The sequence below is a fragment of the Asparagus officinalis genome, chromosome 7 (genome assembly GCF_001876935.1).
Source record: "Asparagus officinalis chromosome 7, Aspof.V1, whole genome shotgun sequence".
NCBI classification, from domain to species: Eukaryota; Viridiplantae; Streptophyta; class Magnoliopsida; order Asparagales; family Asparagaceae; genus Asparagus; species Asparagus officinalis.
This window is the reverse complement of record NC_033800.1, coordinates 94,648,186-94,662,741: the sequence shown is the minus strand read 5'-3', so window position 1 is coordinate 94,662,741 and position 14,556 is coordinate 94,648,186. Positions and strand designations below refer to the sequence as shown.

At 43.3% G+C, this 14,556-nt stretch overlaps 1 protein-coding gene across 4 annotated transcripts in view; it reads right to left on the bottom strand.

Moving 5' to 3' along the window:
- Positions 359–14,556, bottom strand: part of LOC109848082 (kinesin-like protein KIN-UB) — a 66,710-nt gene continuing 52,512 nt past the window's right edge. For 3 of the 4 annotated variants that reach the window (XM_020417397.1, XM_020417395.1, XM_020417396.1), the window contains 3 exons: positions 12,194–12,337; positions 1,042–1,170; positions 359–963 (listed from right to left, as the gene is read on the bottom strand). In XM_020417397.1, coding sequence (XP_020272986.1) covers positions 803–963; positions 1,042–1,170; positions 12,194–12,337 — 434 coding nt within the window. In that variant the 3' untranslated portion in view covers positions 359–802. The remainder of the gene's footprint in view (positions 964–1,041; positions 1,171–12,193; positions 12,338–14,556) is intronic. The other variant, XM_020417394.1, reaches the window with a different exon arrangement.

The following is a 14,556-nucleotide window of genomic DNA, read 5'->3' as shown; positions in this document are numbered from 1 at the left end:
CGATGTCCTCCTCCGAAAGGAGAATCTTCAGCAATGTTAGTGTTACCTAGAGCTATCTCAACCATTTCCTCCATTTCCTCATCAAGAAATAAGTTGTCTTCAAACTAAACAGTGTCCCAATAGCAAGAATATAATTAAAGCAGCTTTCAAATCTTGAGAGCTGATGGATTGCCTTTAGCATTCTCATCCTGGAAGAACATGGGAATATGAGACAGTCTGTCATTTGGCAAGTCTCTCTGATGTCAGAACGGTCACAAAATGTTTAACTTTGGATCTCAATGCACATATGATTATCATATTTGCTAAGTGGACAGCATGAATTTTTATGTTCCTGTAGTAGCGACCACTCAATAATATATCAGATGTTAAAGATAATATTGGAAATTTTTAGAGAGCTGTAATATACATAACTAAGGTACGAATACAGCACCCAGGTAAGGTCTGACAAAATTATGAAAACTTCCAACAGTCAGTTCACTATCCAAACATATATTACAGCCATTATCAATCTTACATTTTCACACTTTTACAATAACTCTGCAGGGAGCCATGGGTCTCGCTGGAAAGCACTTGCAAATCAAAAAATAACCTGTTAGAAAATCAGTTGATATAATCCGTGAAAATCCCGGGATCACTAATTTGTGTGGGTTCTTGATGTTGACCTTGTACTGGGTTTGGCACGATAGCATGAGGACTAGAAACCTCTGAATTGTCAGCTCTTAAGATTATCGTATAATGAACTGATACCTTCTTCGGGTCAAATTTCTTCAAAATCTATCCATACAGCTTCAATCTGCACATATCAGAATTCTATACGCAAACGCTTTAATTCAGCAAGGAAAACACTGCTGGAAGTTAGAGTTCGGTGTGCCAATGCCCTAATATCTTCTCGAGAGCAATCTCGTGAGATGCGAACCAGCTCCCACAAAGCACCCTCACTGATCATATCCTTTGCATTTACTTCTAAAAAGAGATATAGAGCCCATAAGGTCACATTTAATGAAAAATCTGGTGTGGGAAGGAGGGAGGATTTCTGCTTACCATGCTGCGCTAAGTGGCATAATGCAAGCTCAATGTGTCGTCTGATTGGTGAAGCTTCATTGTTAGCATTTTTTACAATCCAAGGAAGTGCTCCGTCTTCAATCAAGAGAGATTTTCCTATCTTGTTTCCTTCAGTAATCAATAATATAATGATACATCAGAAACCCGATGACAAGGGAGATATGCTTCAAGACATCTCAAACATTGAATTTATCATATAAGTAACAGTTGAAAAGAATAAACTCCAGAAATCGTCAACGATTAAGCATTAACCCCTCCCTTCCTCCCCCCTCCCCCACCATCCAAAAAAAAATTGCATTATTGATTCACATCCACTCCCTCCTTTGGCCAACAAAATTACATTATGCATTTATGACATGCATGATGAGAATAACTAAGCCTCTTTTTGCCTTCTGCTATCATTTATAGTTAGATTGGGTTTTTGGTTGCATTTAGTCCAAGGTCATCCTATCCCCCTCTTCTCCCACCTGTCTACCTTCATCTCCTCCCAGGCCATTTCCTAATAGAGTTCCATTTTTTTAAAGTAATAAAAGCAATAAAACCAAAACCATCCTCAGAACTCTCACACTATTAAAAAAATTTTAAAGGGACCATCTAAATCTAAATTCATGTTTAATTCAAAAGACATGTCATAATTCAAAAATCTATGATTTACTATCACGAATTAGAAAGATGATTATAGATTTATAAGAATAAAGAAAATGAAGACAGCTTGAAATTCCTTTGAACATGGGGATTGATCACTTTAAACATTTGACTTTTAAATTATTGAATATTTTAATCACATATCATTGAACATCTTAATCCTACATTGTGGAAGTGCCTTTATGAGCGGTTGGTCAGATAATTAAGTTAATTAAAAATTAATTTGATTAGTAATTGGCTCTCGGCCTAATTGGTCTCACTAATGTCATTAAGAGAGTTCTAATTACAGTGCAGTTCTATCTTATCTACAAATGTATAATCGTTATTGATTGTATTTTTATAAAGAAATCTATTTCAGTTAAAATTATTAACATGATGGATGGCCTAATCCTATATAAGAAAGGCATATGGAATCATATGAACACGTAGAAAAATAAAACAGAGAGAAAAAAACCTAAGAAAAGTTTGGCCTTGGAGATCCTACCAATCTCAGTACTATATTGCATCATATCAATGATTTGCATCATATCAATGATGAGTGAGATCCAATTGGAGGCTTTTTCACTTGAGGAAGTTATTTTTCTCAAAAATCTTAATACAACATTCGTAAAGGATTTGGAATCACTTTAGATATTTTCTTTATTCATCTAATTTTGAATTAAAGATCATGATATGCATATTCCGCCTTGTTATAGGTCATGATTCCAAATAGTAAAGTTTAATACCCCTAGTTATCATCCATTTGAATTTGGGAATATTCCTCAAACTTCTTTGAGAAAGAAATTCTCATTATAACCTGCCTACTACAAACCCAAACCTGATTTGGGGCGGGAAAGAAGGAATTTCGTGTTGAGTTTGGGGGTGAGAGGAAACTCTCTTTACCCTTTCTCAAAAGATGAGGCGAGAGCTCAAGAAAGGGATCTTTTTGCTGGTGGGGCGGGGTTTGGGGGTGGGTGGGGGGGCACAGTTAACAGTTAATGAGATTAGCATGTTAACTATCTATCCTAAATTAAGCACTCACCCAACCATGGTTAACATTGGATGGATTTTGTAATGGAAAGATTAATTTAATATATATGATTTAGGAGAGCTAATAGTAATTTCAATTATTTGAGCAACTTATCTCTAAATATGAAAATTTTGAGGGACTAATGTCGAAATAACATGTTAAGAAAAGATAATAGGAAAATTACCACATATAAAGGATAATACATTTATATATTAAAAAACCATTTTATACAATTGCTTGAAATGACATAGTAATGTAGTCTTGTACATAAATAACTTTTGTAACTTAAAATGTCAGTATTTATTTTGTTCCATGAATTATGAATAGGTTAACACGATTAATAACAAAATTTTCCGTAAGAACCTTCGACAGATACAGAACCTTCTTTGACAACTTGATACAGCACTAGAACATTGTTTAAATATGTTTATATTTAGGTAGGTGTAGGCATCGAAAATTGCCTATAGGTCTCCACGAACGGTTCAGTGTTAGAGAGCGACGATGAACGTCACCATCCGATCCACAGGAGTTCAATTGACGTCGACGAACGACTGAAGTGAATCGACGAGCTACATGAGCGGATAGGATTTCGGAACAACGAAGACCCGGACCGATCGGGAACCCGGCACTGTTCACCAAGAGGACAACGCCCTTCGAGTCTCGTTCATTTCACAGATAATCCAACCATTGGAGCAGATAGAACTCTTCGTCAAGCATCCAACGCACTTGGAATCACTCAAATCCGAGTTCGGACGAAGAGTTTACGGCAAAAACAATCGGATGTACCCCAGAATGTCTCAGGAGTTCCAAAACACCCCCAGGGGTGTCTCAGAAATTCCGAGACACCCTAGGGGTGTCTCGGAAAATCCGAGACACCCCAAGGGTGTCTCGGAATTTCCGAGACACCCAGGGGTGTCTCGGATTCTTGGAGACACCCCCAGGGTGTCTCAGATCTGTGGAGACACCCCAGGGGTGTCTGAAGAGCTATTACCTCGTTTTAGCCGAGGTATACGCTTATAGCTTCTAGATCTCACGCGGATCGACGAAGTTCTGCTTCTATATCCCTCCGCGGATAGACGAAGCTCTGCCCGATTTTCTCGGACCAGATCTGAGTGCCCCGGTGGTCCACGGATATCAACATCCCCGTCACAGGCAAAAGACCCACGCAAGCAAGAGATGACAAACAGCTCTTGCGTTTGTTTGAAAGGAGTTGCATTTATTTTGTTTTCATTGTGTATCGGTCTTATAAAAAGGCTATCTTTTTATTTCATTGTAACGATTGAAGTTGTAATGAATGCAGCAATGAATACAGCAACTTTTTCCGCAAACAAGCTGGCGACCACAGTGGGAGCCAACGGCATCGCTACCGACGCCGTCGTGACGCAGCCGGCATTCAAGATCCGGGTGAATGAAGAACACGAGCTCGATCAACAACAGTTCAAAGAAGGCCTCTCTTCCTCCTCCTCCAGATCCGCCTCTCCAAACGGGTACAGAAAGGTAACCTCTTTCATAAATGTTTGCAGGTCCTTCGGCTCAAAAATCCAAGACCCCGTTGCCGCCGCTGCACTTGCACCACGTGACGTCTCCGCGTCGTCCAACGTGGTCGAGATCGCAGGTCCGGACTCCTCCTCTGCACTTGCACCACGTAACGTCCCCGCGTCGTCCAACGTGGTCAAGATCGCAGAGCCAGACTCCTCTTCCGCCGAGGAGATGGCTTATGAAGACGCTCCAGCATTATCAAAGAGAGCACGCCAAAGACGGCGTCAACACCTTGCTCGTCAGCTGGCCAAAGCTTTGGAGCCGACAGATGGGATCCACTACAATGAAGATCTCAAGTCCAGACATCGCCAAGAGCAACAACGGCAAACAACCAGCCCCTCCTCCAAAGCAGAAACGAACAAATGGGTTCATGTCAAAAGAACCCGTTCTACTCTCGAGGAGCGAATCCAGAAGCGCCGCGCCTTGCGTGCGCATGCCCAGACCCTTATGCGAAAAGCACAAGAAACGAAAAGGGAAAAGGCAGTTAAGAGATCACCGAGATCCAAACAAGTTTGGGTGCCGAAGGCCGAATCAACGCCTAAGGCAAAAGCAGGTAATGTTGCTCTCCAACCTTCGTCAATTTCAGATCCTGAACCTCCGGTAAAGCCCCACCGCAGCGTGGATGTCCCCAAGTCTAGGAATCCTCTGAACAACTGTATCGGTGCTCTACCCGAGAATCGAGGAAAAGCGCTTGTCAAGGAAAGCTGGGGATCGTTGAAGGAGCTTCGAGCCAACATCCAGACTGGGGGTCGTACACGATCTCCTAACAAATCGATCTCTGCAACAACCAGCTCGGCGGTGCGTGCAAAGGACCAAGAGCCGGCGGTGCGTGCAAAAGACCAAGAGCCCGTTAAGGTTTCACCCTCACAAAGGTGTGATTCCGAACGTGCGACTCTTGCTGACGCCAACAAGGTAATGTTTACTCAGAAGAAGACGCGTCGGACAGACGAACGCGTTATACCTGAGAACCCATGTGAGCAGCCGATAGGTTACTCCGACTGCAACGTCAGTGAGTTGTACTATCAGGCTGGGGGTGCGGATGAATCTCGAAAGAGAAACACCCGGGAAGCGGATTCTCACTGTCCGTGTACCAAACTTATCAGGGCAGTATTATCAGCCTGTAGCTGCCCCAAGACCGCTCCACAGAGGGTCTCGATATTCGAGGGAATCTCCGATGGAACAACAAAGCCCAAATCAAGGCGTTCCCACCAAAGAGGATCGATTGCTCGAGATGATGAACCCCTAGAAGTGACTATCAACATGGTCAACAAGGGAAAATCCCCAATCATTTCAAGTGATTCCGACCCTAATTCCTCTCCAGGAAGCAGGGTCAATTCGAGAACAGCTCAGCTTCAGCTAGAGGCCGACAGATATAACAACGATCGTGGGATCCATGAAGGAGTCCTTTCCGATGATGAATCCTCAGATTCTCACTCCGCCCTCGCTTCTGACGAGACAACGTCGAGCGTAGGACAAGCTCGAGAGGTGCTCATGGTCAATACAGATCAGATAGCCAAAATCATTGAAGAGGCCCTGACTAAGCAGAAGGAAATCTTCAAGTTTGAAATGGAAGTGGCTATGCAAGAGATGAGACAAATGCACGACCAACGAATCCGAGCTCTGTCGAACAGGCTAGTCGAGTCCAACCATCGCACCCAGAACGCTGCAGTCAACAGCGAGCCGGAGGTGGTCGAAATCGTCATGGCCAACGCACCACCCAAGAATACTGGGGGTGGCCCCACTAAAATTAACAGCGCTGGGGGTGGACCCACCAGTGATGATAGCGCTGGGGGTGGACCCACCAGTAATGACAACACTGGGGGTGGCCGTATGATTCCTCTCGAAACTTATCCAAAACAGGATATGGGTGAGGCCGAAAAGATAAAGGAGCTCGAAAGAAAAATCGAAGCCCTGATGTCTGTTCGGGAGGTGAAGAGGACCGGCATTCCGTGTCCTTACCCGAGAAAGTGGGATTCGATCCCGTATCCGGCGAAGTTCAACCTGATCAACTTCACGCCGTTCAACGGAAAGGGCTCGCCCACTCAACATCTGATCTACTTCAAGTCTCACTTGGGAGTAATCTCGGGCAACGAGCCTTTGATGGTTCGGTCATTCGTTGGCACCCTTCGCGGGCCTGCCTTCGATTGGTACCGCCGTCTCAAGCCCGGAAGCATCAACAGCTGGGAGGACTTGGAAGGCATGTTTCTCGCCCATTTCTTCGATGATGACACCGAGGTGTCGATCAGGACACTCTTCGACGAGAAACAAAAAGGCGGAGAGTCGGTGGATACCTTCATCAAACGCTTCCGCAATCAGGCAATGAACTGCAGGGATCCCGTCACGGAGGAATTCCTCTTGCAGACTTGTCAGAACAACTTGTCCATTAACATCTTGGACGTGATGGGAATAGAGCCGCTCAATACCTGGAAAGAGTTGAATGGGTGAGGCCAAAAAGATAAAGGAGCTCGAAAGAAAAATCGAAGCCCTGATGTCTGTTCGGGAGGTGAAGAGGACCGGCATTCCGTGTCCTTACCCGAAGGAGTGGGATTCAATCCCGTATCCGGCGAAATTCAACCTGATCAACTTCACGCCGTTCGGCGGGAAGGGCTCCCCCACTCAGCATCTGATCTACTTCAAGTCCCACTTGGGGGTGATCTCTGGCAACGGACCCTTGATGGTTCGGTCATTCGTTGGCACCCTTCGCGGGCCCGCCTTCGATTGGTACCGCCGTCTCAAGCCCGGAAGCATCAACAGCTGGGAGGACATGGAAAGCATGTTCCTCGCCCATTTCTTCGATGATGACATCGAAGTGTCGATCAGGACACTCTTCGATATGAAGCAAAAAGACGGAGAGCCGGTGGATACCTTCATCAAACGCTTCCGCAACCAGGCGATGAACTGCAGGGATCCCGTCACGGAGGAAACTGCAATGATCCCGTCACGGAGGAATTCATCTTGCAGACTTGTCAGAACAACCTCTCCATTAACATCTTGGACGTTTTGGGAACAGAGCCGCTCAATACCTGGAAAGAGCTGAAGGTACGCGGAGAACAGGCCGAACGGTTCCTCAAAAGGAAGAAAGCTGAGAGGAGCCAACAGATGGTCAGCCCTCTGAATTCGAGTCTCGTACCTCATGATGAAGGGGACGCACCTGCAAGCAGTCCTGGGAACAGCAGGAGAATTCGGACGAGACGCTCCAAAACGAGTACTCGTTCAAAGACGAAGACGTTCCAGCTATCTTCGAGACCCTTCTCGAAAACAACAAAATCAAGCTCCCGCCCATCATGAATCAGGAGGAAGCTGACGATTCTGCGGAACCGACGTACTGCGCGTACCACAGGAAGATTCTTCATCCCAACAAGGCTTGCTCTGCTTTAAAGAATAGCATTCAGACCTTGGTTGAAGCCGGTGTTATAACGCTAGGGTAAGCCAATTGAAAACGGCCACACTCCGACAAGTATAAGAGTATAAACTGCTCCTTAATACTCCGATAAGTATAAGAGTATAAAACTGCTTCTTACACTCCAAAGAATACATGAGTATAAACTGTTTCTCAATCCTCCAACAGGTGCATGAGGTTAAACTGCTCTCTACATACTCCAATAGGTATACGAGTCTAAACTATTTCCTACCATTGACGGGAAGTTCCTGGAGGATATTATACTAATACTCTTAAGGATAACCCGGTCAGATTCCTCACCAAACCATCCGCTGATCAAATCAAACGACAGTGGACCCACCAACATTTCCATCTGCCAGTCATTGGCGTTTCTCAGACTCAACGTGCTAGGTCCTAAACGCCTAACATTAAAGTCTCCCTTTGAGTGGTAATATGGGTTGGCACTTTCTTTGCTACCCGTATTCCACTCTCTTTGCGTTCTGGTCAAACCTATAAAAGTTAGGGCCAAAGCCAAAATCCCCTCTCGATTCCTCCAATGAACGAGAGGTCCACCTTCAAATCGAGCGATCAAACCTTCCGACAGTTAGGTCGTCTCAAACTCCTGCTTGGTCAAACATTCATAAAGTTAGGGCCAAAGCCAAAATCCCCTCTCGATTCCTCCAATGAACGAGAGGTCCACTTTCAAATCGAGTTAGGGTCATCTCAAACTCCTTCTGGGTCAAACCTATAAAAGTTAGGGCCAAAGCCAAAATCCCCTCTCGATTCCCCCAATGAACGAGAGGTCCACTTTCAAATCGAGTGACCAATCCTATAAAAGTTAGGGTCGTTCAAATCTTTCCGATTCTCGGAGTGGAGATCCCACTCTTACTTTCATCCTTCTGGGTTCTGGGGGTGGAGATCCCGCCTCGAGTTTCCTTTCCAGCTGTAGATAGAATATAAAATTCTTCCTCTTCAGCACCGGGAGATAGAATATAAAATTCTTCCTCTCCTCGGACCTTTCCGATGCTCGGAGTGGAGATCCCACTCCCAGTTCATCCTTCCAGATTCTGGGGGTGGGGGATCCCACCTCGAGTTTCCTTTCCAGCCGAAGATAGAATATAAAATTCTTCCTCTTCAGCGCCATGAGATAGAATATAAAATTCTTCCTCTTCAGCGCCAGGAGATAGAATATAAAATTCTTCCTCTCCCGTTCCTCAATCTGTCTTTGCTTTTAGAAAAGACACGATTGTCAGATCCGGGCACTCGATGCACGGGGAATTTCGAAGTCAACGCCTAACACGCGTTGCCGGGTAGTCTATTCCCGTGAGAAAGACGAAGTCTACGTATTCAATATCGTAGCACTAAAAGGGTTAACTCTTTTAGCTTAAAACGTTACATGGGAGCGGACTTAAACAATCCGCATACTAGCCCGACTCAAACGGTAGTCGGTAAAGGCTAATCAAATCCGTTGAAGGCTGGGGATTAGCCAAAAATCCTAAAGTCAACGCCTAACACGCGTTGCCGGGTAGTCTATTCCCGTGAGAAAGACGAAGTCTACGTATTCAATATCGTAGCACTAAAAGGGTTAACTCTTTTAGCTTAAACGTCACATAGGAGCGGACTTAAACAATCCGCATGCTAGCCCGACTCAAACGGTAGTCGGTAAAGGCTAATCAAATCCGTTGAAGGCTGGGGATTAGCCAAAAATCCTAAAGTCAACGCCTAACACGCGTCGCCGGGTAGTCTATTCCCGTGACAAAGACGAAGTCTACGTATTCAATATCGTAGCACTAAGAGCGTTAACTCTCTTAGCACGACGTCACATGCGGAACGGACTTAAACAATCTGCATGCTAGCCCGACTCAAACGGTAGTCGGTAAAGACTTGTCAAACCCGTTGATGGCTGAGGATTTGCCAAAAATTCTATAACTGCGAGTCATTGACGCATCAACTCCACTAGTTGGTCTCGTGACTTGAGCACCCAACAAATTCAGGACAAAATCCACACATGTAGATGAATCAACTTTAACAGTTGGTCCTGCAACCCCAACATTCGGGAACGCGATGCTCCAATACCTTAAGAGCTTAAACTGTGTATACTCCAGCAAACGTACGAGTATAAACTGTGTTAATGGCGATTCGAAACCCTAGAGTCAACGCCGGTCACCGCGTAATTCTAGGTCAACGCCGGTCAACGCGTTGCAATAAAAGTCAACGTTCGACGATTCGAAGCCCTAAGGGTCAATGCCGGTCAACGCGTAACCCTAGGTCAACGCCAGTCAACGCGTTACAACCAAAGTCAACGTTTGGCGATTCGAAACCCTAGGGTTAACGCCGGTCAACGCGTAACCCTAGGTCAACGCCGGTCAACGCGTTGCGACAAAAAAGTCAACACACGGGGATCCGAAACCCTAAGCCAGCACAATGTGGCGGAGGTAGTTCAAAGTCAACTCAATGACACGAGCCAAACTCAATTCATCAGCTGCACACTCGAGACTCCGACGACGGCCAAGCGATAAACACAGCGCACGCCGACTGAAGGCCAGATCAATCACATCCAAAGTATTCCAGCCTCTTCTATAAAAGAAACGAGTCAGGAACACTTTGGAGGGGGTATCTGTAGGCATCAAAAATTGCCTATAGTTCTCCACAACCGGTTCAGTGTTAACGAGCGACGATGAACGTCACCATCCAATCCACATGAGCCTAATCGACGTCGACGAACGACTGAAGTGAATCGACGAGTTACATGAGCGGATAGGACTTCGGAATCACGAAGACCCGGACCAATCGGGAAACCCGGCACTGTTCACAAAAAGGACAATGCCCTCCGTGCCTCGACCACTCTAAAGACAATCCAACCATCAGAGCGGATCGAACTCTTCGTCACGCATCCAACGCACCCGGAATCACTCAAATCCGAGTTCGTACGAAGAATCTACGGGGAAAACGATCAAAATAAACCTACGGACGTCTCGGAATCCCGAAACACCCCCAGGGGTGTCTCGGAAATTCCGAGACACCCCAGGGGTGTCTCGGAATTTCCGAGACACCCCAAGGGTGTCTCGGAATTTCCGAGACACCCTAGGGTGTCTCGGATTCTTGGAGACACCCCAAGGGTGTCTCAGATCTGTGGAGACACCCCAGGGGTGTCTCGGATTCGTGGAGACGCCCCAAGCCCCCATTTGCCTATAAATAGCAACCCTTGGGCTCATTTTTGAGGAGAGGAGGAATTTTGGAGAGCCTTGGCGAAGCCCTGCTGCAGTGGAGAGTGGCCGTGCGTTTCAACAAGAAGAGGAGAGGTCTACATCAGCGCCTTCATCATCCGATCCTTAGTATTAGCCCTTGGCGTTAATACTAAGAAGAGCTAATATCTCGCTTAGCCGAGATAGACGCTTTAAACTTCTAGATCTCACGCGGATCGACGAAGTTCTGCTTCTATATCCCTCCGCGGATAGACGAAGCTCTGCCCGATTTTCTCGGAGCAGATCTGATTGCCCGGTGGTCCACGGATATCAACGTCCCCGTCACAGGCCAAAGACCCACGCAAGCAAGAGATGACAAACAGATCTTGCGTTTGTTTGAAAGGAGTTGTATTTCTTTTGTTTTCATTGTGTACCGGTCTTATAAAAAGGCTATCTTTTTGTTTCATTGTAACGATCGAAGTTGTAATGAATGCAGCAATGAATACAGCAACTTTTTCCGCAAACAGTAGGCATGTGAATGAGCTATGTTACCGTGGTCCATTAGAATGGAAAATCATCGACCTTTCCTTTCTCCCTTACTCAAAGAAAGTAATTAACTTTTTTCCTCATTTCCAAGCTATTGCTTAAATCCTACAAAAGGCTGAATTCCAAGTGAGTCCCATGTGAAAGCTGATGCTTGCTAGCACACGCCAATCAGATCTCATGTCAGCTTGAAGAATTACAAAATTAAAACGCATATAAGAACTGCATCAACTTTTATTTAAGAAGAAAATCAAGCAAGTCACAAATGTTTTCAATTGAAGTTAATATAAGGAATATACACTAGATATGTCAGAAACTATCTTAGCATACCATAAACAACACCTGAACAAGTGTGAGTAATGTGTTGTGCTATTGTTGAGTAAAATTTCAAGGAATGGATTCTTGATTCCTCCCTTTATTCGTTAAATTTCAGTAACAAATATTGTAGGGGACAGCACTGTCACCAATGCAAGCTCATGCAAAATAAGTTAACTTTTTCAGATGATGCACATGTGAGAGCACAAATTCATCTGCTACATAATGGCAACTCCTATGCAAGTACAAAAAAAATCAGTAGACATCAAGGACTTCTTGCAATGGACCAAATGCAGTAGATTATTGCCTCAAGGACCCAAAATATGGGACCAAGGGGTGGGACAAGTGATGTGTCCCTCCTCTATTGGATAATGAGTTGGCATGACCAACTCATTGCCAACTCATTATCCAATAGGAGAGGGACACATCACTAGTCCCACCCCTTGGTCCCATATTTTGGGTCCCCGTAGCAGCGCTCAATGCAGTAATCACAAATCAGATGCAAAAAGTGCTTACCATTTGTAGAAGCCCTAGACTCACACTTAGCAAAGTTTGCAATGCCTCGTGCTACTTGAGCCAGAACATCAGGATGTTTACATCTAACAGCTCCTAATAATGCTTTAATGCCACCTTCAGCTCTCAATCTTCCTTGCAGTTTATCTGCCAAAAGCAATGGAAAGCAAGATTCAGTTCCTGCATGATAACATAAAAGAATATAGTTCTTTTATATAAACATATAAAACATAAAAGAAATTCTTTGCATGGAATCATCTTTTAGGAGATATTCATTGACCACCTATGTTGTATGGAAACGGGCTACTTAATGCAAATATTTACCTAAAAAATAAAAATATAATTATTGGTTATATAATTATGACCTAAACTCAAATGGAATGGGCTACTTAATGCAAACGGGCTCAAATTGGCTACTACTTATTGGTTATATAAGCAAACTTCACGCCATTGGGGTGCAAATTTTTTAAAAAATAGGGCGAGCAGATTCAAACTTGTGAAGACCTTACGATGCAATTATGAAATGTCCTGGGGTGCACCTACTGATGATGTTCCCATTGTCCTTCGAAAGGGTAAGAGGTCTTGTTCTAGGTATCCCATTGCACTCTATGTCTCTTACTCTTTATTATCTTCATCATATCATTCTTTTATATTTTCTATGGACCCTCACTCAGTTTGCAAGAATGTGTCAGAATCCCTATCAATCCCAAGTTGGACTGCGGCAATGCAAGAGAAACTTAAAGCAGAATGAGACTAGAGATCTTGTTCCTCTGCCACCAAGAAAGATAACTATCAATTGCCAACAGGTCTATACAGTTAAGGGGAATCCAAATGGCTCCCTAACTCTCCTCAAAGTTCGACTAGTTGCGAAGGGATATTTATAGATATATGGGCTAAGTTATATTGATACCTTCTCTCATATAACCAAAATGATGTATGTATGCATTCTACTACGTACTTCTCTAATGATTTGTTGAACCTTCACCATAAGAAAATCCTTTGACTACTCTAAAGATGAATGAGTTTCAATGATGAATGAGAGGGCTAAGAAAATAGTAATCTCCTACACACTGATACATCTTCAATTACCACATTGTCATGTTTAATAGACCCATGTCAATCACTATAAATATTGTGCACTTGATGATTGTGCTCATATTCATCACATTGCCGTTTTAATAAAATAGCCGCATTTCATTTAAAATGCGCTGATATCTGGATCAATTAACCTACTATGTTGTCCATGGGAGAAGATAAACATGTACTCTGATGGGAGAAGTGACATGTAAACAAGCTTATCAAGAGTTGTATCCTGATCAAGTAATATATGATATTTTGTTGCCTATAGCTCAATACTAAAATTTTTTACTTGTCCCAGTGATAATACTTTGTCGCATAATCTTTGTTTGAAACAAGAATTTAATCTAATGAGAATGGTAATCAATAGAGTATTAGTGAATCTGGTAATCAGTAGAGTATCAGTGAATCTCCTTTGAATTAGTGAACTTGGCTTTTTTTAAATATAAAACTATCTATTAAAAAAATGAAACACAAGAGATCTTTGCAAAGAGCACGGTTATAAGTTCTTTTCCATATAAGTCTCAAATATTTTATATTGCAGTTAATCACCCAAAGCTTTCATATTTGAAATTAATCCCCCCAAATCTTTTCTATTTGAAATTAGGCCCAAAAAGCTCCCATTTTCTAATTAGTCTCTAATTATTTAAAGTGTTTGAAATTACCCTTTGCTACATTTACCATCTAAATTGTTAACCATGGTAGCACGGATAGTGGTTAATCAAAAACATGTAATTACCTATCAACCAATCAACATCAAAATCCACCAAAATCAAGCTCAAATTCAATAGCTTTCAAGTCTAATATTGCATAATCTTTTTCCAACTTGTACTCTAGTGAAGTTTCTTCGACGTTTAGGTTAGAGTGGGTATGGGTTTAATTACTGTTACACCCAAAACTAATAAAGATCAAAAATATTCTCTCAATTTCAACCCGCCTCTAAATGGAGGGATTAATTTTAAATAACAAAAAAAATTTAGCAGACTCATGAAAAAAAAGCATCCATATATATACACATCATCCTTTAATGTAGTTCTAGACTTTAGTCCAGAACAGATTGGGTGTATCAGCTCTACGTCAGCCTTCAATCATTATCGTCAGCTCCCTCTTTATATTCTCAAAACAATAACTTCATATCTGAGTTATGTTAAGTCTTTGGAATGTGAGTAATGTCAACTAGGAAAATAGCAGCGAGTGTCCTAACCTAGTCATCTCAATAATAGGGTTAGTAACCTTTTTGATTTGGTGCATTCAAATGTATGGGGTCCATATATTGTTTTGTCAAAACT